The sequence below is a fragment of the Zonotrichia leucophrys genome, unplaced genomic scaffold (assembly GCF_028769735.1).
Source record: "Zonotrichia leucophrys gambelii isolate GWCS_2022_RI unplaced genomic scaffold, RI_Zleu_2.0 Scaffold_97_166073, whole genome shotgun sequence".
Classification (NCBI taxonomy): Eukaryota; Metazoa; Chordata; class Aves; order Passeriformes; family Passerellidae; genus Zonotrichia; species Zonotrichia leucophrys.
The window spans coordinates 46070-70491 of NW_026992302.1; the positions used below are offsets into that span (position 1 = coordinate 46070).

A 24422-nucleotide genomic window follows, 5' to 3' on the forward strand; every position below is an offset into this window, starting at 1 on the left:
TCTGGGGGCGTGGCCTTGATTTCACAATGACCAATGGTCACTCTGGGGCGTGGCCTTGACTCACAATGACCAATGTCACTCTGGGGGCGTGGCCTTGATTTCACAATGACCAATGGTCACTCTGGGGCGTGGCCTTGACCCTGACCAATGGTCACTCTGGGGGCGTGGCCTTGATTTCACAATGACCAATGGTCACTCTGGGGGCGTGGCCTTGACCTCCATGATGACCAATGGTCACTCTGGGGGCGTGGCCTTGACCACAATACCAATGGTCACTTGGGGGCTGGCCTTGACCAGATACCATGGTCACTCTGGGGGCGTGGCCTTGACCACAATGACCAATGGTCACTCTGGGGGCGTGGCCTTGACCACGATGACCAATGGTCACTCTGGAAGGTTCTTCACCATTTTAATGCCCAAAACCCCAAATTTTTGGGGTTCCAAAACCAAAAACCTCAACTTTGGAAGGTTCTCCGTGGTTCCCATGACCGGAACTCAAATTTTAAGAATTCTCCACAATTTTAATGAACAAAATCCCCAACTTTTAGAACTTTTTGGGGTTTTACCACCCAAAAGTCCAACTTTGGAAGGTTCTCCATGACCTTGATGACCAAAACCCAACTTTGGAAGGTTCTCCGTTATGACCAAAGCCAATCTTTGGAAGGTTCTCACATTTTAATGACCAAAACCCAACTTTTGAGGGTTCCCCATTATTTATGACCCAAAAGTCCAACTTTGGAAGGTTCTCCATGGTTCCATGACCAAAACCCAAACTTTGGAAGTTCTCCCAACTTTTAAGTCTCAAAATTTCCAACAGGTTCTCATGTTTTAATGACCAAAAGTCCAACTTTGAGGTTCTCCATTGACTTGAATGACAAACCCCAATTTGGAAGGTCTCCATAACTTTGGAAGGTTCTCCATGATTTAATGACCACAAAACCCAATTTTCGGGGTTCCTCCCCAAAGTCCAACTGGTGGTTCTCATGGTTTCATGACCAAACCCAATTTTGAAGGTTCTCCAACTTTGGAAGGTTTCTCTATGACCAAATCCAACTTTGGAAGGTTCTCCGTGGTTCCCATGACCAAAAACCCAACTTTGGAAGGTTCTCCCCAATTTTAAGGAGTTCTCCATAATTTTAATGACTTAAAAGTCCAAATTTTGAGGGTTTCTCATTGGTTTTAATGACCAAAACCCAACTTTGGAAGGTTCTCCATGACCTTGATGACCAAACCCCAACTTTGGAAGGTTCTCCCCAACTTTGGAAGGTTCTCCATGATTTTAATGACCAAAACCCAAACTTTTGAAGGTTCTCCATGGTTCCCATGACCAAAATCCCAACTTTTGAAGGTTCTCCCCAATTTTAAGGAGTTCTCCATAATTTTAATGACTTAAAAGTCCAACTTTTGAGGGTTCTCTTGGTTTAATGACCAAAACCCCAACTTTGGAAGGTTCTCCCAACTTTGGAAGGTTCTCCATGATGTTGACCAAACCCAATTTTGAGTTTCCAATTGGAAGTTCCCAAACTTTGGAGGTTCTCCATGTTTTAATGACACAACCCCAATTTGGAAGTTCTCCCCAAACATTTGGAAGGTTCTCCATGACTTTGGAACCGGTCCCCATACTTGGAAGGTTCCCCCCCCAACTGTGGAAGGTTCTCCATGACCTTGATGACCAAACCCCAACTTTTGAAGGTTCTCCTTGGTTTCCATGACCAAAACCCAACTTTGGAAGGTTCTCCCCAATTTTAATGACCTAAAAGTCCAAATTTTGAGGGTTCTCCTTGGTTTTAATGACCAAAACCCAACTTTGGAAGGTTCTCCCCAACTTTGGAAGGTTCTCCATGACCTTGATGACCAAACCCAACTTTGGAAGGTTCTCCCCAACTTTGGAAGGTTCTCCATAACTTTGGAAGGTTCTCCATGATTTTAATGACCACAAACCCCCAATTTTCGGGGTTCCTCCCCCCAAAAGTCCAACTTTGGTGGGTTCTCCGAGGTTCCCCGGCCCCGGGGTCCCACCTGAAGCCCCCCTAGATGCGGAAGCTCTCGGCCTTGCCGTCGATGTGCCGCAGCCTCAGGTAGACGTCGGTGCCGACGCCCTGCAGCGACTGCAGCACCAGGGAGCCGCCCAGGTACTCGGCGTAGGCGCGCGACGTCGGCAGCCCGAACCCGAACCTGCGGCACCGAAATGACGGAAATTGGCACCGGGTTGTGCCAAAAATATCTAAATTTTCATGTGTCCCAAAATCCCAGAAAATTCCCCTGAAAAATACCTCCAAAAATGCCCCAAATCCAGCCCCAAAACCCACAGAAATTTCCCCAAATTTCAGCCCGAACCCGAACCTGGGTGGCACCAAAATGATGGAAATTTGCACGGGGTTGTGCCAAAAAAATCTGAATTTTCATGTGTCCCTAAATCCCAGGAAATTCCACCCAAAAATGCCCCAAAAACCCACCGAAATTTCCCCAAAATTTACCCCTGGGCGACACCAAAATAATTAACATTTGCACTAGACTGTCCCAAAAATATAAAATCACATAAATGCCCCAGATCCCCAAAAAAATCCACCCCAAAATAAAAAAAAAAAGCCCCAAATCCCACCCCAAAAGCCACAGAAATTTCCCCAAAATTCACCCTGAACTCGAACCTGGGCGGCACCAAAATGACGGAAATTTGCACGGGGTTGTGCCAAAAAAATCTGAATTTTCATGTGTCCCTAAATCCCAGGAAATTCCACCCAAAAATGCCCCCAAAAAAGCCCCAAAAACCACAGAAATGTCCCCAAAATTTACCCTGAACACGAGCCTGGGGGACACCGAAATGACCCAAATTGGCACCGGGTTGTGCCAAAAATATCTAAATTTTCATGTGTCCCAAAATCCCAGAAAATTCCCCCCAAAAATGCCCCCAAAACAACAGAAATGTCCCAAATTCCAGTCCGAACCCGAACCTGGGACACCGAAATGAAGGAAATTGGCACCGGGTTGTGCCAAAAATATCTAAATTTCTATGTGTCCCAAAATCCCAGAAAATTCCACCCAAAAATGCCCCAAATTCCACCCCAAAAACCACAGAAATGTCCCCAAATTCCAGCCCGAGCCCGAACCTGGGACACCGAAATGACCGAAATTGGCACCGGGTTGTGCCAAAAATATCTAAATTTTCATGTGTCCAAAAATCCCAGGAAATTCCACCTAAAAAAGCCCAAAAAAGCCCCAAAAACCACAGAAATGCCCCCAAAATCTACCCCTGGGCGACACCAAAATAATTAAAATTTGCACTAGATTGTCCCAAAAATATGAAATCTCATAAATGCCCCAAATCCCCAAAAAAATCCACCCCAAAATAAAAAAAAAAAGCCCCAAATCCCACCCCAAAAACCACAGAAATGTCCCCAAAATTTACCCTGAACCCGAACTTGGCAACACCAAAATAATGAAAATTTCTATGTGTTTCAAAATCCCAGGAAATCCCACCCAAAAATGCCCAAATCCCACCCAAAAACCACAGAAATTTCCCCAAATTCCAGCCCGAACCCGAACCTGCGGCACCGAAATGATGGAAATTGGCACCGGGTTGTGCCAAAAATATCTGAATTTTCATGTGTCCAAAAATCCCAGGAAATCCACCCCAAAAATGCCCCAAAAATGACAGAACTGCCTCCAAAATTTACCCTGAACACGAGCCTGGGGGACACCGAAATGACCCAAATTGGCACCGGGTTGTGCCAAAAATATCTAAATTTCCATGTGTCCCAAAATCCTAGAAAACCCACCCCAAAAATGCCCCCAAAAACCACAGAAATGTCCCCAAATTCCAGCCCAAACCTGAACCTGGGTGACACCAAAATGACCCAAATTGGCACCAGGTTGTGCCAAAAATATCTGAATTTTCATGTGTCCCAAAATCCCAAAACTTCCCCCCAAAAAAGCCCCAAATCCCACCCCAAAACCCACAGAAATGTCCCCAAAATCTACCCCTGGGCGACACCAAAATAATTAAAATTTGCACTAGATTGTCCCAAAAATATGAAATCTCATAAATGCCCCAAATCCCCAAAAAAATCCACCCCAAAATAAAAAAAAAAAGCCCCCAAAACCACAGAAATGTCCTCAAAATCCAGCCCGAACCCGAACCTGGGCGGGACCGAAATAATGGAAATTTGCACCAGGTTGTGCCAAAAATATCTAAATTTTCATGTGTCCCAAAATCCCAGAAAATTCCACCCAAAAATGCCCCAAAAAGCACAGAATTGCCCCCAAAATTTACCCTGAACCCGAACTTGGCAGCACCAAAATGACCCAAATTGGCACCGGGTTGTGCCAAAAATATCTAAGTTTTCATGTGTCCCAAAATCCCAAAAAATCCCCCAGAAAATTCCCCCAAAAATGCCCCAAATCCCGCCCCAAAAACCACAGAATTGCCCCCAAAATTTACCCCGAAGCCAAACCTGGGGGACACCACAAATAACCAAAATTGGCACCAAGTTGTACCAAAAATATCTAAATTTTCATGTGTCCCAAAATCCCAGAAAATTCCACCCAAAAATCCTCCCAAAAATGCCCCAAATCCCACCCAAAAAACCACAGAAATTTCCTCAAAATTTACCCTGAACTCGAACCTGGGCAGCACCGAAATAATGGAAATTTGCACCAGGTTGTGCCAAAAATATCTGAATTTTCATGTGTCCCAAAATCCCAGAAAATTCCACCTAAAGATCCCCCCAAAAAAGCCCCAAAAACCACAGAAATATCCCCAAATTTCAGCCCGAACCCGAACCTGGGTGGCACCGAAATGACCCAAATTGGCACCGGGTTGTGCCAAAAATATCTGAATTTCCATGTGTCCCAAAATCCCAGAAAATTCCCCCAAAAATACCCCCAAAAACCCACAGAATTGCCCCCAAAATTTACCCCGAAGCCAAACCTGGGGGACACCGAAATAATGGAAATTTGCACCAGGTTGTGCCAAAAATATCTAAATTTTCATGTGTCCCAAAATCCCAGAAAATTCCACCCAAAAAAGCCCCAAATCCCACCCCAAAAACCACAGAAATGTCCCCAAATTCCAGCCCGAACCCGAACCTGGGCGGCACCGAAATGACCCAAATTGGCACCGGGTTGTGCCAAAAATATCTAAATTTTCATGTGTCCCAAAATCCCAGAAAATTCCACCCAAAAATGCCCCAAATCCCACCCCAAAAACCACAGAAATGTCCCCAAAATTTACCCTGAACTCGAACCTGGGCGGCACCGAAATGACCCAAATTGGCACCAGGTTGTACCAAAAATATCTGAATTTTCATGTGTCCCAAAGTCCCAGGAAATTCCCCCCAAAAATCCTCCCAAAAATGCCCCAAATCCCACCCCAAAAACCACAGAAATGTCCCCAAATTCCAGCCCGAACCCGAACCTGGGCAGCACCAAAATAATGAAAATTTGCACCAGGGCGTACCAAAAATATCTGAATTTCTCTGTGTCCCAAAATCCCAGGAAATCCCCCCAAAAATGCCCCAAAAGCCACAGAAATTTCCCCAAAATTCACCCTGAACTCGAACCTGGGCGGCACCGAAATGACCCAAATTGGCACCGGGTTGTGCCAAAAATATCTAAATTTTCATGTGTCCCAAAATCCCAGAAAATTCCACCCAAAAATGCCCCAAATCCCACCCCAAAAACCACAGAAATGTCCCCAAAATTTACCCCGAACCCGAACTTGGCAGCACCAAAATAATGAAAATTTGCACCAGGGTGTCCTAAAAATCCCAAAATCCCATAAAAACCCCAAAATCCCAGACCTGGGAGTGTCCCATATTTTGGGGAGGGGTCCCAGGAATCCCCTAAACCCCCTCAAATCCCCCCCAAACCCAACCCTGGGCACATCCCAAATTCCCAACAATTGTCCCCAATTTCTGGACATTGTCCCCAACTTTTGGGGTCTGTCCCCAATTAGGGGAGGGGGTCCCGGATTTGGGGAGGGGTCCCCAATTTGAGGAGGGGTCGCTGAGATCCCCAAATCCCCCCAAATTCCCCCAAACCCCAACCCTGGGCACATCTCCAAGCGAAATCCCCAATTTTTGGGTATTGTCCCCAATTCCTGGGTATTGTCCCCAATTTTTGGGGTCTGTTCCCAATTATGGTAGGGAGTCCCCAATTTGAGGAGGGGTCCCCAATTTGAGGAGGGGTCCCAGGAATCCCTAAACCCCCCAAATCCCCCCCAAAAACCCCTCAAATCCCCCCGAAACCCAACCCTGGGCACATCCCAAATTCCCAACAATTGTCCCCAATTTCTGGACATTGTCCCCAACTTTTGGGGTCTGTCCCCAATTTGGGGAGGGGGTCCCGGGTTTGGGGAGGGGTCTCAGGAATCCCTAAACCCCCCAAATCCCCCCAAATCCCCCCAAACCCCAACCCTGGGCACGTGTCCAAGCGAAATCCCCAATTTCTGGACATTGTCCCCAATTTCTGGACATTGTCCCCAACTTTCAGAGATTGTCCCCGATTTGGGGAGGGGTCCCCAATTTGGGGAGGGGTCCCAGGGATCCCCTAAACCCCCCAAATCCCCCCAAATCCCCCCCAAACCCAACCCTGAGCACATCCCAAATTCCCAACAATTGTCCCCAATTTCTGGACATTGTCCCCAACTTTCAGAGCTTGTCCCCCATTTGGGGAGGGGGTCCCGGATTTGGGGAGGGGTCCCGGATTTGGGGAGGGGTCCCTGGAATCCCCTAAACCCCCCAAAACCCCCCCAAATCCCAACCCTGGGCACGTCTCCAAGTGAAATCCCCAATTTTTGGGTATTGTCCCCAATTTCTGGACATTGTCCCCAGTTTTTGGGGTCTGTCCCAAATTTGGGGAGGGGGGTCCCGATTTGAGGAGGGGTCCCAGGAATCCCCTAAACCCCCCCAAAACCCCCCAAATCCCCCCAAATCCCAACCCTGGGCACATCTCCAAGCGAAATCCCCAATTTCTGGGTATTGTCCCCAACTTTTGAGTATTGTCCCCAATTTCTGGACATTGTCCCCGATTTGGGGGGGGTCCCGGATTTGGGGAGGGGGTCCCCGGTTTGGGGAGGGGTCCCTGACCCGTGCATGGGCCCGGCCTGGCCGCTGGCGTCCATCAGGGGCCGCAGGGGCCCCCCCAGGCGCGGGTCCTGCGCGCTCAACTCGGCCGTGCTGAAATGGTACTCGGTGACCTTGTCCAGGAGATCGTGCGGAATGCCACCACCGCGGTCCGAGATCCTGAGAGGGGACATTTGGGGACATTGGGGACATTGGGGACATTGGGGACACTGGGTGTGTGCAATGGTACTCGGTGACCTTGTCCAGGAGATCGTGCGGGATGCCACCGCCCCGGTCCGAGATCCTGGGGGGACACATTTGGGGACATTGGGGACATTGGGGACATTGGGGACATTGGGGACATTCAGGGGATTTGGGACATTGGGGGTGTTTGGGACTTTGGGGACATTGGGGACACTGGGTGTGTGCAATGGTACTCGGTGACCTTGTCCAGGAGATCGTGGGGAATGCCACCGCCCCGGTCTGAGATCCTGGGAGGGGACATTGGGGACATCTGAGAGATTGGGGACATCCAGGGGATTGGGGACATTGGGGACATTGGGGACATTGGGGACATTGGGGACATTGGGGACACTGGGTGTGTGCAATGGTACTCGGTGACCTTGTCCAGGAGATCGTGGGGGATGCCACCGCCGCGGTCTGAGATCCTGGGGGGACACATTTGGGGACATTTGGGGACATTGGGGACATTCAGGGGATTGGGGACATTGGGGGGATTGGGGGTGTTTGGGGTGTTTGGGACATTGGGGACACTGGGTGTGTGCAATGGTACTCGGTGACCTTGTCCAGGAGATCATGGGGAATGCCACCACCCGGTCCGAGATCCTGGGGGGACACATTTGGGGACATTTGGGGACATTGGGGACATTGAGGGGATTGGGGACATTGGGGATGTTGGGGACATTGGGGTGTTTGGGACATTGGGGACACTGGGTGTGTGCAGTGGTACTCGGTGACCTTGTCCAGGAGATCGTGGGGGATGCCACCACCGCGGTCTGAGATCCTGAGAGGGGACATTGGGGACATCTGAGAGATTGGGGACATTGGGGACATCCAGGGGATTGGGGACATTGGGGACACCTTGGGGACATTGGGTTTGTCCAGCAGCTCATGGGGGATGCCACCACCACGGTCTGAGATCCTGGGGACATTTGGGGACATTGGGGACATTGGGGATATCTGGGGTGTTTAAGACATGGGGGACATTGGGGACATTTGGGACATTGGAGACCTAAGAACATATTTGGGATACTGGAAATATTGGGGGACATTTGGGTGTTGGAGACATCGGGGACATTGGGTGTGCTTGGGTGTTGGGGACATTGGGGACCTTGGGGACTTGGGGACATTGGGGACATTGAAGGATTGAGAACATGGGAGACATTTGGGACATTGAGGGGATTGGGGACATTGGAGACACTGGGGACATTTTAGGGACATTTGGGGACATTCAGAGGACTGAGGACATTGGGGACACTGAGGACACCTCAAGGACACCACAAGGGGACAGTTCAGGGACACTTTGGGGACATTGGGGACATTGGTGACAGTTCAGGGACATTTGGGGACACGGTTACCGGATGACGAGGTCGATGTCGTTGTTGGCGATGGACATTGGGGACATTGGGGACATTTGGGGACATTGGGGACATTGGGGACATTGGTGACACCGTTACCTGATGACGAGGTCGATGTCGTTGTTGGCGATGGACATTGGGGACATTGGGGACACTGGGGACACTTTGGGGACAGTTCAGTGTCCCCGTACCTGATAACGAGGTCGATGTCGTTGTTGGCGATGGTCACCACGATGTCGGGGACGTTGTACGGGGTGTCCAGGTGCGACTCCATGGTGGCCCTGGGGCGGGGTCACCTCGGGTCACCCGGGGTCACCCAGGGGTCACCTCGGGGTCACCCAGGGTCACCCAGGGGTCACCTCGGAACCCAAAATGGCACTGATGTCACCCCAAAATGTCACCTCAGAAGCCCCAAAACGTCACTGGGGACCCAAAATGTCACTGACGTCACCCCAAATTGTCACCAGGGTCACACCAGGGTCACCAGGGACCCCAAAATGGTCACCAGGGTCACCTCAGGGTCATAAGAGACCCCAAAATGTCACAGGGTCACCCCAAATGTCACCAGGGACCCGAAAATGTCACCGGGGTCACCTCGGGGTCATAAGAGACCCCAAATGTCATTGGGGACCCCAAATGTCACCAAAGTCACCCCAAAATGTCACCAAGGTCACACCAGGGTCACCAGGGACCCCAAAATGTCATTGGGGACCCCAAATGTCACCAAGGTCACCCCAGGACCCCAAAATGTCATTGAGGACCTCAAAATGTCACCCCAGGAGCCCAAAATTGCCCCAAAATCACCAAAAACTCCCCTGAAAAGCACCCCAAAATCGCCACAAATCCCCTAAAATCACCCCAAAATCGCTAATACATTCCCCAAAATTCATCCAAAATCGCCACAAAATTCCCCAAAAAATCCCAAAAAATCCCCAAAAATCCCCAATGTCCCAAAATCCCCGGATTTCCCCCAAACCCCTCCCCGGGTACCTCATGGCGTCCTTGAGCACCAAACCCCTCCAAATTTTCCCTAATAATCCCCCCAAAATCGCTAATAAATTCCCCAAATCGCCATAAATTCCCCCAAAAATCCCCAAAAATTCCCCAAATTCCCCAAAACATCCCAAAACCCCCAGATTTCCCCCCAAACCCCTCCCCAGGTACCTCATGGCGTTCTTGAGCACCCAAATCCTCCCAAAATTTCCCCAAATCACCACAAAATTGCGAATAAATTCCCCAAAATCGCTAATAAATTCCCAAAATCGCTAATAAATTCCTCATAAATTCCCCAAAAATCCCCAAATGTCCCAAATCCCCAGGTTTTCCCCAAACCCCTCCCCTGGTACCTCATGACGTTCTTGAGCACCAAACCCCCTCCAAATTTCCCTAAAATCACCCCAAAATTGCGAATAAATTCCCAAAATCGCTAATAAATTCCCAAAATCGCTAATAAATTCCTCATAAATTCCCCAAAAATCCCCAAATGTCCCAAAATCCCTGAGTTTTCCCCCAAACCCCTCCCTGGTACCTCATGGCGTTCTTGAGCATCCAAACCCCCTCCAAAATTTCCCTAAAATCCCCCCAAAATCACTAATAAATTCCCAAAAATCCCCCCAAAATCGCTAATAAATTCCCCAAAAAATCCCCAAAAATCCCCCAAAATGTCCCAAACCCCCCGGATTTCCCCCCAAACCCCTCCCCGGGTACCTCATGGCGTTCTTGAGCAGCTCGGGCAGGACGTAGTCCAGGGGCAGGGGGATGAACGGGAACCGCGCGGCCACGTGGCCGTTGATGCGCACCCGGGGCGCGTTCCCGTATTGGTGCTCACATAAACGTCTGTGACACAGGTGGGACAGGTGTGTGACAGGTGTGTGACAGGTGTGTGACACACCTGAGTGTGATCTGTGTCACCTGTGTGACATCAGTGTCACCCCCTGTCCCTCAGTGTCACCCCGTCATTGATGCGCACCCGGGGCGCGTTCCCGTACTGGTGTTCGCACAAACGCCTGTGACAGGCGTGGGACAGGTGTGTGACAGGTGTGTGACACACCTGGGTGTGATCTGTGTCACCTGTGTGTCACCTGTCCTGAGAGTTACAGCCACCTACAGCCACCCCCTGTCCCTCAGTGCCACCCCAACCCGTGGTCGTTGATGCGCACGCGGGGCGCGTTCCCGTACTGGTGCTCACATAAACGTCTGTGACACAGGTGGGACAGGTGTGTGACACACCTGAGTGTCACCTGTGTCACCTGTGTGTCACCTGTGTCACCTGTGTCACCCCCTGTCCCTCAGTGTCACCCCGTCCCGTGGCCGTTGATGCGCACCCGGGGCGCGTTCCCGTACTGGTGTTCACATAAACGTCTGTGACACAGGTGGGACAGGTGTGTGACACACCTGAGTGTCACCTGTGACACACCTGAGTGTCACCTGTGTCACCTGTGTCACCCCCTGTCCCTCAGTGTCACCCCGTCCCGTGGCCGTTGATGCGCACCCGGGGCGCGTTCCCGTATTGGTGCTCACATAAACGTCTGTGACAGGTGTGTGACAGGTGTGTGACAGGTGTGGGACAGGTGTGTGACAGGTGTGTGACACACCTGGGTGTCACCTGTGTCACCTACAGCCAGGTACTGTCACCTGTGTCACCCCCTGTCCCTCAGTGCCACCCCGCCATTGATGCGCACCCGGGGCGCGTTCCCGTACTGGTGTTCACATAAACGTCTGTGACAGGTGTGGGACAGGTGTGTGACAGGTGTGTGACACACCTGGGTGTGATCTGTGACACACCTGAGTGTGATCTGTGTCACCTGTGTCACCCCCTGTCCCTCAGTGTCACCCCGTCATTGATGCGCACGCGGGGCGCGTTCCCGTACTGGTGTTCGCATAAACGCCTGTACAGGTGTGACAGGTGTGTGACACACCTGGGTGTGATCTGTGTCACCTGTGTCACCTGTCCTGAGAGTTACAGCCACCTGTGTCACCCCCTGTCCCTCAGTGCCACCCTGTCATTGATGCGCACCCGGGGCGCGTTCCCGTATTGGTGCTCACAGAGACGCCTGCACAGGTGTGGGACAGGTGTGTGACACACCTGAGTGACACCTGTGTCACCTGTGTGACATCTGTGTCACCTGTGTCACCCCCTGTCCCTCAGTGCCACCCCATCCCGTGGCCGTTGATGCGCACCCGGGGCGCGTTCCCGTATTGATGCTCACACAAACGCCTGTGACACAGGTGTGTGACACACCTGAGTGTCACCTGTGACACACCTGGGTGTGATCTGTGCCACCTGTGTGTCACCTGTGTCACCCCCTGTCCCTCAGTGCCACCCCAACCCGTGGCCATTGATGCGCACCCGGGGCGCGTTCCCGTACTGGTGCTCACACAAACGCCTGGGACAGGTGTGTGACAGGTGTGTGACACACCTGGGTGACACCTGTGACACACCTGTGTCACCTGTCCTGCCACCCCCATCACTCAGTGTCACCCCTGTCACTGACACACCTGAGTGACCTCACCTGTGTCCCACCTGTGTGACGTCACCTGTGTGATTTCACCAGTGTGATGTCACCTGGCAGCCACAGTCACCCACTGTCACCTGGTGTTCCCTGGGTGTGCCCAGGTGTGTTTTGGGTGTGCCCAGATGTCCCCAGGTGCCCCCAGGTGTGCCCAGGTGTATCCCAGGTGTGTTTTGGTGTGCCCAGTGTGTATCTCAGTGTGCCCAGGTGCCCCAGGTGTGCCCAGGTGTGTTTTAATACCCCCAGGTGTGTTTTGGGTGTGCCCAGGTGTGTCCCAGGTGTGCCCAGGTGTGCCCAGGTGTGTCCAGGTGTGTTTCTACCCCCCCAGGTGTGTCCCAGGTGTATCTCAGGTATGTCCCAGGTGTGCCCAGGTGTGTCCAGGTGTGTTTTGGGTGTGCCCAGATGTCCCCAGGTGCCCCCAGGTGTGCCCAGGTGTATCCCAGGTGTGTTTTTGGGGTGCCCAGGTGTATCACGGTGCCCAGGTGTATCCCAGGTGGCCCAGGTGTGCCCAGGTGATTTTAATACTCAGGTGTATCCAGGTGTGCCCAGGTGCGCTCACCTGGCAAAGTCCACCCATTTCTCGATCAGTTTCTTGGGGCTCAGGCGGGTGCAGATGATGCCGACGAAATCCGGCTGCGAATTGGGGGGAAAAACGGGAAAAATGAGCAAAAATGGGGAAAATTTGGGGAAAAAGGAGACAAAATTTGGGGGAAATTTGAGAGAAAAATGGGGAAAAATTGGGTAAAATTCGATGGGGAAATTTGGGAAAAAATGGGGAGGAAAATGGGGAAAAAGTGGGGAAAAAATGGGGGAAAATGGGGGGAAATGGGAAAAAATGAGAAAAAATCAGGGAAAATAAGAGAAATTGCGAAAAGTTTGGGAAAATTGGGGGAAAACTTGGGGATAAGGGAGGGGAATGGGGAAAAAATGGGGGAAAATTGGGAAAAATGGGGGAAATTGGGAAAAACGGGGGAAATTGGGAAACAATGGGAGGAAAATTTGGGGAAAATTGGGGAAAGCGGAGGGAAAATGGGGAAAATTGTGGGGGAATAAAGGAAATTATGAAAAAATTGGAAAAATTGGAGAAAATTGGTAAAAAATCAGGGGAGACCAAGAAAAAATGGGATGAATGACCTGACACACCTGTACAGGGATCTATAGGTCCTGACACAACCTGTACAGGTGAGCTATGTGTACCTGACACACCTGTACAGGTGATCTGTATGTACCTGGCACACCTGTACAGGTGAGCTATTGATCCCTGACACACCTGTACAGGTGAGCTATGGGGATCTATAGGTCCTGACACACCTGTACAGGTGAGCTATGGGGATCTATCCATACCTGACACACCTGTACAGGTGAGATATTGATCCCTGACACACCTGTACAGGTGAGCTATAGGGTCTGTATGTACCTGACACACCTGTACAGGTGATCTGTATGTACCTGACACACCTGTACAGGTGATCTCTTCCATACCTGACACACCTGTACAGGTGAGCTGTAGGTACTAACACACCTGTACAGGTGAGCTATGGGGTCTGTATGTACCTGACACACCTGTACAGGTGAGCTATAGGTCCTGACACACCTGTACAGGTGAGCTACAAGGGATTTATAGGTCCTGACACACCTGTACAGGTGAGCTATGTGTACCTGACACACCTGTACAGGTGAGCTATAGGGATCTATAGGTACTGACACACCTGTACAGGTGGGCTATGTGTACCTGACACACCTGTGCAGGTGATTTCTGCATACCTGTCACACCTGTACAGGTGAGCTATGTGTACCTGACACACCTGTGCAGGTGAGCTATAGGGATCTATGTGTACCTGGCACACCTGTACAGGTGAGCTATGGGTCCTAACACACCTGTACAGGTGAGCTATGGGTCCTGACACACCTGTACAGGTGAGCTATGGGTCCTGACACACCTGTACAGGTGATCTGTATGTACCTGACACACCTGTACAGGTGATCTATATGTACCTGACACACCTGTACAGGTGATCTACAAGTACCTGACACACCTGTACAGGTGAGCCATAGGTCCTGACACACCTGTACAGGGATCTATAGATCCTGACACACCTGTACAGGTGATCTGTATGTACCTGACACACCTGTACAGGTGAGCTATAGGTCTGAACACACCTGTACAGGGATCTATAGATCCTGACACACCTGTACAGGTGATCTGTATGTACCTGACACACCTGTACAGGTGGCTATAGGTCCTGACACACCTGTACAGGGATCTATAGATCCTGACACACCTGTACAGGTGAGCTATAGGTCCTGACACACCTGTACAGGTGAGCTACAAGGGATTTATAGGTCCTGACACACCTGTACAGGTGAGCTACTGGTGCCTCACACACCTGTCCAGGTGATCTATAGGCATCTATGTGTACCTGGCACACCTGTACAGGTGAGCTATGGGTCCTGACACACCTGTCCAGGTGTGCTCACCTTGTCCTCGTGCAGCGCCAGGTGATGCACACCTGTACAGGTGATTTGTGTACCTGCCCAGTGTGCCCAGGTGTATCCAGGTGTGCCCAGGTGCTCTCACCTTGTCCTCGTGCAGCGCCAGGTGATGCACACACCCATCACACCTGTACAGGTGAGCTATAGGGATCTTAAGGATCTCTCAGGATCTATAACACACTGTACAGGTGATCAGGGTCTATAACACACTGCCCAGTGTGCCCAGGTGTGATTTCTCACCTTGTCCTCGTGCAGCGCCAGGTGATGCACACACCCATCACACCCGTACAGGTGAGCTATAGGGCTCTATCAGTACCTGTCCAGGTGTGCACAGGTGTATCCAGGTGTATCCAGGTGTGCACAGGTGTGCTCTCACCTTGTCCTTGTGCAGCGCCAGGTGATGCACACACTCATCACACCCGTACAGGTGAGCTATAGGGCTCTATCAGTACCTGTCCAGGTGTGCACAGGTGTGTCCAGGTGTGTCCAGGTGTGCACAGGTGTGCTCTCACCTTGTCCTTGTGCAGCGCCAGGTGATGCACACACCCATCACACCCGTACAGGTGAGCTATAGGGCTCTATCAGTACGTGTCACACCTGTACAGGTGTGCACAGGTGTGCTCTCACCTTGTCCTCGTGCAGTGCCAGGTGATGCACACCTGTACAGGTGATCTATGGGTGGTTTGTGTACCTGCCCAGGTGTGCCCAGGTGTGCCCAGGTGTATCCAGGTGTGCCCAGGTGTGCTCACCTTGTCCTCGTGCAGCGCCAGGTGATGCACACCTGTACAGGTGATCTATGGGTGATTTGTGTACCTGTCCAGGTGTGCTCACCTTGTCCTCGTGCAGCGCCAGGTGATGCGCCGCCAGCATCCGCATGCCCAGGCGCGACGTCAGCGTCTTGTCCAGGAACGGCCGCAGCAGCCGCTCGTCCTGACAGGTGAGAGACAGGTGAGGGACAGGTGAGAGACAGGTGAGAGACAGGTGAGAGACAGGTGAGAGACAGGTGAGAGACAGGTGAGAGACAGGTGAGAGACAGGTGAGAGACAGGTGAGACACAGGTGAGAGACAGGTGAGAGACAGGTGAGACACAGGTGAGAGACAGGTGAGACACAGGTGAGACACAGGTGAGAGACAGGTGAGACACAGGTGAGAGACAGGTGAGAGACAGGTGAGACACAGGTGAGACACAGGTGAGAGACAGGTGAGAGACAGGTGAGAGACAGGTGAGACTGACAGGTGAATGACAAGTGAGACAGGTAAGATAGGTGTGGGACACATGCCAGGTGAGATGGACAGGTGAGTTCAACAGGTGAGACACAGGTGAGATACAGGTGAGCCAGGTGAGCCAGGTCAGGGACAGGTCAGGGACAGGTCAGGGACAGGTCAGGGACAGGTGAGTGGCTGTGGCTCAGGTGGGATTCCCCAGGTGTGACCCAGGTGAGATTGCCTGCCCTAGGTGTGACCCAGGTGTGTTCATCTATCTCAGGTGTAACCCAGGTGTGTCTCAGGTGAGGTTACCTGTCTCAGGTGTGTCCCAGGTGTGTCCCAGGTGTGTTACCTGTATGTGTCTCCGGCACTCCCTCAGCCCCTCTGCCAGCAGCGTGTGTGTAACACAGGTGTGTGTGGGTGTGTCCCAGGTGTGTTTATCTATCCCAGGTGTGTGTTACCTGTCCCAGGTGTGTCCCAGGTGTGTTACCTGTCCCAGGTGTGTCAGTTACCTGTATGTGTCTCCGGCACTCCCTCAGCCCCTCCGCCAGCAGCGTGTGTGTAACACAGGTGTATCCCAGGTGTGTGTTACCTGTCCCAGGTGTGTCCCAGGTGTGTCCCAGGTGTGTCCCAGGTGTATCTCAGTTACCTGTATGTGTCTCCGGCACTCCCTCAGCCCCTCCGCCAGCAGCGTGTGTGTAACACAGGTGTGTGTGTGTAACACAGGTGTGTGTGGGTATGTCCCAGGTGTGTCAGTTACCTGTCCCAGGTGTGTTACCTGTATGTGTCTCCGGCACTCCCTCAGCCCCTCCGCCAGCAGTGTGTGTGTAACACAGGTGTATCCCAGGTGTGTTTATCTAACACAGGTGTGTGTTACCTGTCCCAGGTGTGTCAGTTACCTGTCCCAGGTGTGTCCCAGGTGTATCTCAGGTGTGTCAGTTACCTGTATGTGTCTCCGGCACTCCCTCAGCCCCTCCGCCAGCAGCGTCACCACGTCCTTGTGATCCTCCAGCAGCTGCCGCAGCAACGCGCAGTACTGGGACTCGTCACTGTGGGACTGGATCTGCACAGGTGAGATACGGACAGGTGTGACACTGACAGGTGTGACAGGTGTGACACACACAGCAACGCGCAGTACTGGGACTCGTCACTGTGGGACTGGATCTGCACAGGTGAGACACAGACAGGTGAGAGACAGGTGTGACACAGGTGTGACACACACAGCAACGCGCAGTACTGGGACTCGTCACTGTGGGACTGGATCTGAACAGGTGAGACAGGTAACAGGTAACAGGTGTGACAGGTGTGACAGGTGTGACACACACAGCAACGCGCAGTACTGGGACTCGTCACTGTGGGACTGGATCTGCACAGGTGAGACAGGTAACAGGTGAGAGACAGGTGTGAGACACACACAGCAACGCGCAGTACTGGGACTCGTCAGTGTGAGACTGGATCTACAGGTGTGACAGGTGTGACACAGGTGAGACACAGGTGAGACACAGGTGTGACACAGGTGTGACAGGTGAGACACTGACAGGTGTGACAGGTGTGACACACACAGCAACGCGCAGTACTGGGACTCGTCACTGTGGGACTGGATCTACAGGTGAGAGACAGACAGGTGTGACACTGACAGGTGTGACACTGACAGGTGTGACAGGTGAGACAGACACAGCAACGCACAGTACTGGGACTCATCACTGTGAGACTGGATCTGAGACAGGTAACAGGTAACAGGTGAGACACTGACAGGTGTGACAGGTGTGACACACACAGCAACGCGCAGTACTGGGACTCGTCACTGTGGGACTGGATCTGCACAGGTGAGACACAGGTGTGACAGGTGAGACACAGGTGAGAGACAGGTGAGAGACAGGTGAGAAACAGGTGATGGACAGGTGAGAGACAGGTGAGACACAGGTGAGAAACAGGTGATGGACAGGTGAGAGACAGGTGAGACACAGGTGAGAGACAGGTAAGAGACAGGAGAAATGGACAGGTGTGACACAGGTGTGACACAGGTGTGACACAGGTGTGACAGGTGTGACACAGGTGTGACACAGGTGTGCCCAGGTGTGTTTTTACCCCCCCCACAGGTGTGTGCCAGGTTATACCAGGTCAGAGCCCAGCTGTGCCCAGGTGCCCCCAGGTGTATTTTGGGTGTATCCCAGGTGTATCCCAGGTGTATTTCGGGTGTATTTTTGGGTGTATTTTGGGTGTGTTTTACATTTATTTTGGGTGTATTTTGGGTGCATTTTGGGTGTATTTTTGGGTGTATTTTTGGGTGTATTTTTGGGTGTGTTTTACATTTACTTTGGGTGATTTTTGGGTGTATTTTGGATGTATTTGCGGTTTGGTTTTGGGTGTCTTTCAGGTGTATTTTTGTATTTTTACATATTATATTAATATAATATATTTATATATTTATATAATATATATTTAATATTTATATATATATATTTCAATATTTTGTATTTTTGGCTGTGTTTTGGGTGTATCTCAGGTGTATTTTGGGTGCATTTTTGGTGTGTTTTGGATGTATTTTTGGGTGTATTTTTGGTGTATTTCGGGCGTATTTTTGGGTGCATTTTGGGAGTGTTTTGGGTGTATTTCAGGCGTATTTTTGGGTGTATTTTGGGTGATTTTTGGGTGTATTTTTGGGTGTATTTTGGGTGTATTTTACATTTATTTTGGGTGTATTTTTGGGTGTATTTTGGGTGTATTTTTGGGTGTTTTTTGGGTGTATTTTTTGGTGTATTTTGGGTGTTTTTTGGGTGTATTTTGGGTATATCCCAGGTGTGTTTTGGGGTGTATTTTGGGTGTATTTTGGGTGTATTTTTGGTCTATTTTAGGTGTATCTCAGCTGTAATTTTAGGTGTATTTTGGGTGTATTTTGGGTGTATTTTTTGGTGTATTTTGGGTGTATCCCAGGTGTGTTTTGGGGTGTATTTTGGGTGTATTTTGGGTGTATTTTTGGGTGTGTTTTACATTTATTTTGGGTGATTTTGGGGTGTATTTTGGATGTATTTTTGGGTGTATTTTGGGTGTACTTTGGGTGTATTTTTGGGTGTATTTTACATTTATTTCGGGTGTATTTTGGGTGTATCCCAGGTGTGTTTTGGGGTGTATTTTGGGTGTATTTTTTGGTGTATTTTGGGTGTATTTTGGCCATATCCCAGGTGTGTTTTGGGTGTATCTTAAATGTATTTTTGGTGTATTTTGGGTGTATTTTTGGGTCTTTTTTGGGTGTATTTTTGGGTGTATTTTGGGTGTATTTTTGGGTATATTTTGGGTGTGTTTTACATTTATTTTGGGTGTATTTTGGGTGTATTTTTGGGTGTATTTTGGGTGTACTTTGGGTGTATTTTACATTTATTTCGGGTCTATTTTGGGTGTATTTTACGTTTATTTCGGGTGTATTTTGGGTGTATTTTTGGGTGTATTTTACATTTATTTTGGGTGTATTTTGGGTGTATTTTTGGGTGTATTTTGGGTGTATTTTACATTTATTTTGGGTGTATTTTGGGTGTATTTTTGGGTGTTTTTTGGGTGTATTTTAGGTGTATCCCAGGTGTATTTTGGGTGTATTCTGGGTGTGTTTTGGGTGTATTTTGGGTGTTTTTGTCACTCACCGGGGGGAAGTCGCTCAGTTTCTGGAAGGCCCGGATGTACAGCTCGTGCTGGGGGGAGGGGAGAGAGAGAAAAAATCAGGAAATTCCGGAAAATTCCAGGGAAATTTTGGGGAATTTTGAGGTTTTGGGGATTCTTGGGATTCCCCCTAAAATATCTGGAAATTTTCAGGATTTTTGGGGGAATTTTTTTGAATTCTTGGGAATTTTTGAGCATTTTTTTTTATTTTTTCAGACTGTTTTTTTCCGGAATTTTTTTTTCTTTTAATTTTGGGGATTTTGGGATTCCCTTAAAATTCTCGGGAACATTTTTCAGATCATCTTTGGGGCAATTTTAGAATTTTTTTGGGATTTTTTTTTTTACCTTTAAATTTTTTTCGGAATTTTGGGAACGCTGGGAATTCCCAACAATCCCTGGTGTGATTTTGGGGTGATTTTGGGGTTTTTTGGGGGATTTTGGGGTTGATTTTTTGAGGATTTTTTTTTTAATTTTTTCAGATTTTTTTTTCTTTTAATTTTGGGGATTTTGGGATTCCCTTAAAATTCTCGGGAACATTTTTCAGATCATCTTTGGGGCAATTTTAGGATTTTTTGGGGGGATTTTTTGAGTATTTTTTTTTTTAATTTTTTCAGATTTGGTTTTTTTTTCAGAATTTTTTTTTTCTTTTAATTTTGGGGATTTTGGGTTTCCCTTAAAATTCTCGGGAACATTTTTCAGATCATCTTTGGGGCAATTTTAGGATTTTTTGGGGGGATTTTGGGGGGATTTTTTCAGGAACTTTTTTTTTTTTTTTGATTGTTTTTTTCAGAATTTTTTTTTTTCTTTTAATTTTGGGGATTTTGGGGAATTCTTGGGAATATTTGTGGAATATTTCGGGAATATTTTCGGATCATCTTTGGGGCAATTTTAGGATTTTTTTGGGGGATTTTTTTTTTATATTTAAATTTTTTTCAGAATTTTGGGAACGCTGGGAATTCCCAACAATCCCTGGGGGATTTTGGGGTGATTTTGGGGTTTTTTGGGGGGATTTTGGGGGGATTTTTTGAGGAAATTTTATTTTAATTTTCTCAGAATTTTTTTTTTTTCTTTTAATTTTGGGGATTTGGGGGAATTCTTGGGAATATTTTTCAGATAATCTTGGGGCAATTTTAGGATTTTTTTGGGGAATTTTGGGGGATTTTTTGAGGAATTTTTTTTTTTTTTTTTCAGATTTGGGGTTTTTTTCAGAATTTTTTTTCTTTTAATTTTGGGGATTTTGGGGAATTCTTGGGAATATTTGTGGAATATTTCGGGAACATTTTTCAGATCATCTTGGGGCAATTTTAGGATTTTTTTTTGGAATTTTGGGTTTGATTTTTTGAGGAATTTTTTTTTTATTTTTTCAGATTTTTTTTTTCTTTTAATTTTGGGGATTTTGGGATTCCCTTAAAATCCTTGGGAATATTTGGGGAACATTTTTCAGATCATCTTTGGGGCAATTTTAGGATTTTTTTGGGGGATTTTGGGAGGATTTTTTCAGGAACTTTTTTTTTTTTGATGGTTTTTTTTCAGAATTTTTTTTGTTTTAATTTTGGGGATTTTGGGATTCCCTTAAAATTCTTGGGAACATTTTTCGGATCATCTTTGGGCAATTTTAGGATTTTTTTTTGAATTTTGGGGGGATTTTTTCAGGAACTTTTTTTTTTTTATTTTTTCAGAATTTTTTTTTCTTTTAATTTTGGGGATTTTGGGGAATTCTTGGGAATATTTGTGGAATATTTCGGGAACATTTTTCAGATAATTTTGGATTAATTTTAGGATTTTTTTGGGGGGATTTTGAGGGGATTTTTGAGGAAATTTATTTTTTATTTTACTTTTTCAGATTGTTTTTTTCAGAATTTTTTTTTCTTTTAATTTTGGGGATTTTTGGGGTGATTTTGGGGATTTTTGGGGCTCACCACGTGCAGGATGGTGGGGTTGCAGCCGATGATGAAGGGAAGGTTCCGGAAGCCCTGGATGCGATGGGCGATGCGCACGGGCAGCTCCTGCTGCAGGTACCGGGCGCTTTTCTGGGCCAAAAAATGAAAATTTTGGGCAAATCCCACAAAATCAACAACATCTGGAGGTTTTACCCCAAATTCTGGAGGTTTTACCCCAATTTTTTGGAGTTTCACCGCGAAATTTGGAGGTTTTTACCCCAAATTCTGGAGGTTTTACCCCAATTTTTTGGAGTTTCACCCCAAAATTTTGAGGTTTTTACCCCAAAATCTGCAAGTTTTACCCCATTTTTTTTTGAAAATTTCATCCTAAAATTTTGAGGTTTTTACCCCAAATTCTGGAGGTTTTACCCCAATTTTTTGGAGTTTCACCCCAAAATTTGGAGGTTTTTACCCCAAATTCTGCAAGTTTTACCCCATTTCTTTTCTAAAGTTTCACCCAAAATTTTTGAGTTTTCACCCCAAATTCTGGAAGTTTTACCCCATTTTTTTTTTGAAAATTTCATCCAAAAATTTTGAGGTTTTTACCCCAAATTTTGGAGTTTCACCGCAAAATTTTGAGGTTTTTATTCCATTTTTTTTTAAAGTTTCATCCCAAAATTTTGAGGTTTTTACCCCAAATTCTGGAAGTTTTACCCCATTTTTTTTTTAAAGTTTCACCCCAAATTCTGGAAGTTTTACCCCTTTTTTTTTTTTGAAAATTTCATCCCAAAATTTTGAGGTTTTTACCCCATTTTTTTTTTAAAGTTTCATCCCAAAATTTGGAGGTTTTTACCCCAAATTCTGCAAGTTTTAACCCATTTCTCTTTTAAAGTTTCACCTCAAAATTTTGAGATTTTCACCCCAAATTCTGGAGGTTTTACCCAATTTTTTGGGATTTCATCCCAAAATTTTGAGTTTTTCACCCCAAATTTTGGAGTTTTACCGTGAAATTTTCAGGTTTTTATCCCATTTTTTTTTAAAGTTTCATCCCAAATTTTTGAGGTTTTTACCCCAAAATCTGGAGGTTTTGCCCCATTTGTTTTTTAAAGATTCATCCCAAAATTTTGAGTTTTTCACTCCAAATTCTGGAGGTTTTACCCCCTTTTTTTTTTTAAAGTTTCATCCCAAATTTTTGAGGTTTTTACCCCAAAATCTGGCAGTTTTACCTCATTTATTTTTAAAGTTTCATCCCAAAATTTTGAAGTTTTTACCCCCAAATTTTGGAGTTTCATCCTAAAATTTTGAGGTTTTTATCCCATTTTTTTTTAAAGTTTCATCTCAAAATTTTGAGGTTTTTACCCCAAAATCTGCAAGTTTTACCCCATTTTTTTTTAAAGTTTCATTCAAAAATTTTGAGTTTTTACCCCAAATTCTGGAAGTCTTACCCCATTTCTTTTCTAAAGTTTCACCCAAAATTTTTGAGTTTTCACCCCAAATTCTGGAAGTTTTACCCCAATTTTTTGGAGTTTCATCCCAAAATTTGGAGGTTTTTACCCCAAATTTTGGAGTTTCACCGCAAAATTTTGAGGTTTTTATCCCATTTTTTTTTAAAGTTTCATCCCAAAATTTTGAGTTTTTCACCCCAAATTCTGGAGTTTTACCCCATTTATTTTTAAAGTTTCACCCAAAATTTTTGAGTTTTTACCTCAAAATCTGCAAGTTTTACCCCTTTTTTTTTTTTTGAAAATTTCATCCAAAAATTTTGAGGTTTTTACCCCAAATTTTGGAGTTTTACCGCAAAATTTTGAGGTTTTTACCCCATTTTTTTTTAAGTTTCATCCCAAAATTTTGAGGTTTTTACCCCAAAATCTGCAAGTTTTACCCCATTTTTTTAAGTTTCACTCCAAAATTTGGAGGTTTTTACCCCAAATTTTGGGGGTTTTTTTACCCCAAATTTTTAAGGTTTCACCCAAATTTTTAAGACCGTACCACAAATTTTTGGCGTTTTACCCCAAATTTCGAGGACTCCCCACCCATTTCACCCCCAAAATTCAGGAAAAACTCCAAATTTTGGGGAGTCCCCCAAATTTTAAGACACCCCAGATTTTAAGGATCTCCCCCCAAAATTTTGGGGACCCCCCCAACCCTTTTTTTCCCCCAAAATTCCCCAAAATTCAAGGAAAAATCCCCAAATTTTGGTGCAATTTTTGGGGCCCCTCCCTCTACTTTTACCCCAATTTTTGGGGACCCCTCCCAGATTTTGGGGACCCCCAAAATTTGACCTCCCCCAACCCTTTTTTCCCCCAAAATTCCCCAAAATTCAGGGAAAAATCCCCAAATTTTGGTGCAATTTTTGGGGACTTTTACCCCAAATTTTGGGGATTTGGGGACCCCCAAAATTTGACCTCCCCCAACCCCTTTTTTCCCCAAAAATTCCCCAAAATTCAAGGAAAAATCCCCAAATTTTGGTGCAATTTTTGGGGACCCCTCCCAGATTTTAGGACCCCCAAAATTTGACCTCCCCCAACCCTTTTTCCCCCAAAATTCAAGGAAAAATCCCCAAATTTTAGTGCAATTTTTGGGGACTTTTACCCCAAATTTTGGGGATTTGGGGACCCCCAAAATTTGACCTCCCCCAACCCTTTTTTTCCCCAAAATTTCCCCAAAATTTCCCCAAAATTCCCCAAAATTCAGGGAAAAATCCCCAAATTTTGGTGCAATTTTTGGGGCCCCTCCCTCTACTTTTCCCCCAATTTTTGGGGACCCCTCCCCGAATTTGGGGACCCCCCTCACCAGGATGTGGCTGCCGTCCTGCGAGCGCCCCGAGTAGAGCATCGTGGTGGGGGTCAAACGCACCGAGGGCTGGTTTGGGGTGAAAAAAGGAGATTTTGGTGAAACCCCAAATTTGGGATGGAATCCAGCCCAAAATGGAGCTGAAACCCCCTAAAAATCCCCCCAAAAAAGGCCAAAAATGGTCACAAAATCCCCTTAAAATTCCCCCCAAAAAATGCCCAAAAAAGG

General features: G+C 47.5%; 1 protein-coding gene across 2 annotated transcripts in view; it reads right to left on the reverse strand.

Moving 5' to 3' along the window:
• Positions 1 to 1878: 1878 nt before the first annotated feature.
• BCKDK (branched chain keto acid dehydrogenase kinase) overlaps positions 1879 to 24422 on the reverse strand; it is a 28472-nt gene continuing 5928 nt past the window's right edge. Inside the window, exons 3-12 of one of the 2 annotated variants that reach the window (XM_064737680.1) lie at positions 24195 to 24263; positions 21441 to 21551; positions 19506 to 19553; positions 16814 to 16933; positions 15496 to 15594; positions 12731 to 12804; positions 10367 to 10495; positions 8851 to 8940; positions 7086 to 7365; positions 1879 to 2175 (exon numbers count right to left, since the gene is read on the reverse strand). In XM_064737680.1, the coding sequence (XP_064593750.1) occupies positions 1927 to 2175; positions 7086 to 7365; positions 8851 to 8940; positions 10367 to 10495; positions 12731 to 12804; positions 15496 to 15594; positions 16814 to 16933; positions 19506 to 19553; positions 21441 to 21551; positions 24195 to 24263 (1269 nt within the window). In that variant the 3' untranslated portion in view covers positions 1879 to 1926. The remainder of the gene's footprint in view (positions 2176 to 7085; positions 7366 to 8850; positions 8941 to 10366; positions 10496 to 12730; positions 12805 to 15495; positions 15595 to 16813; positions 16934 to 19505; positions 19554 to 21440; positions 21552 to 24194; positions 24264 to 24422) is intronic. The other variant, XM_064737681.1, reaches the window with a different exon arrangement.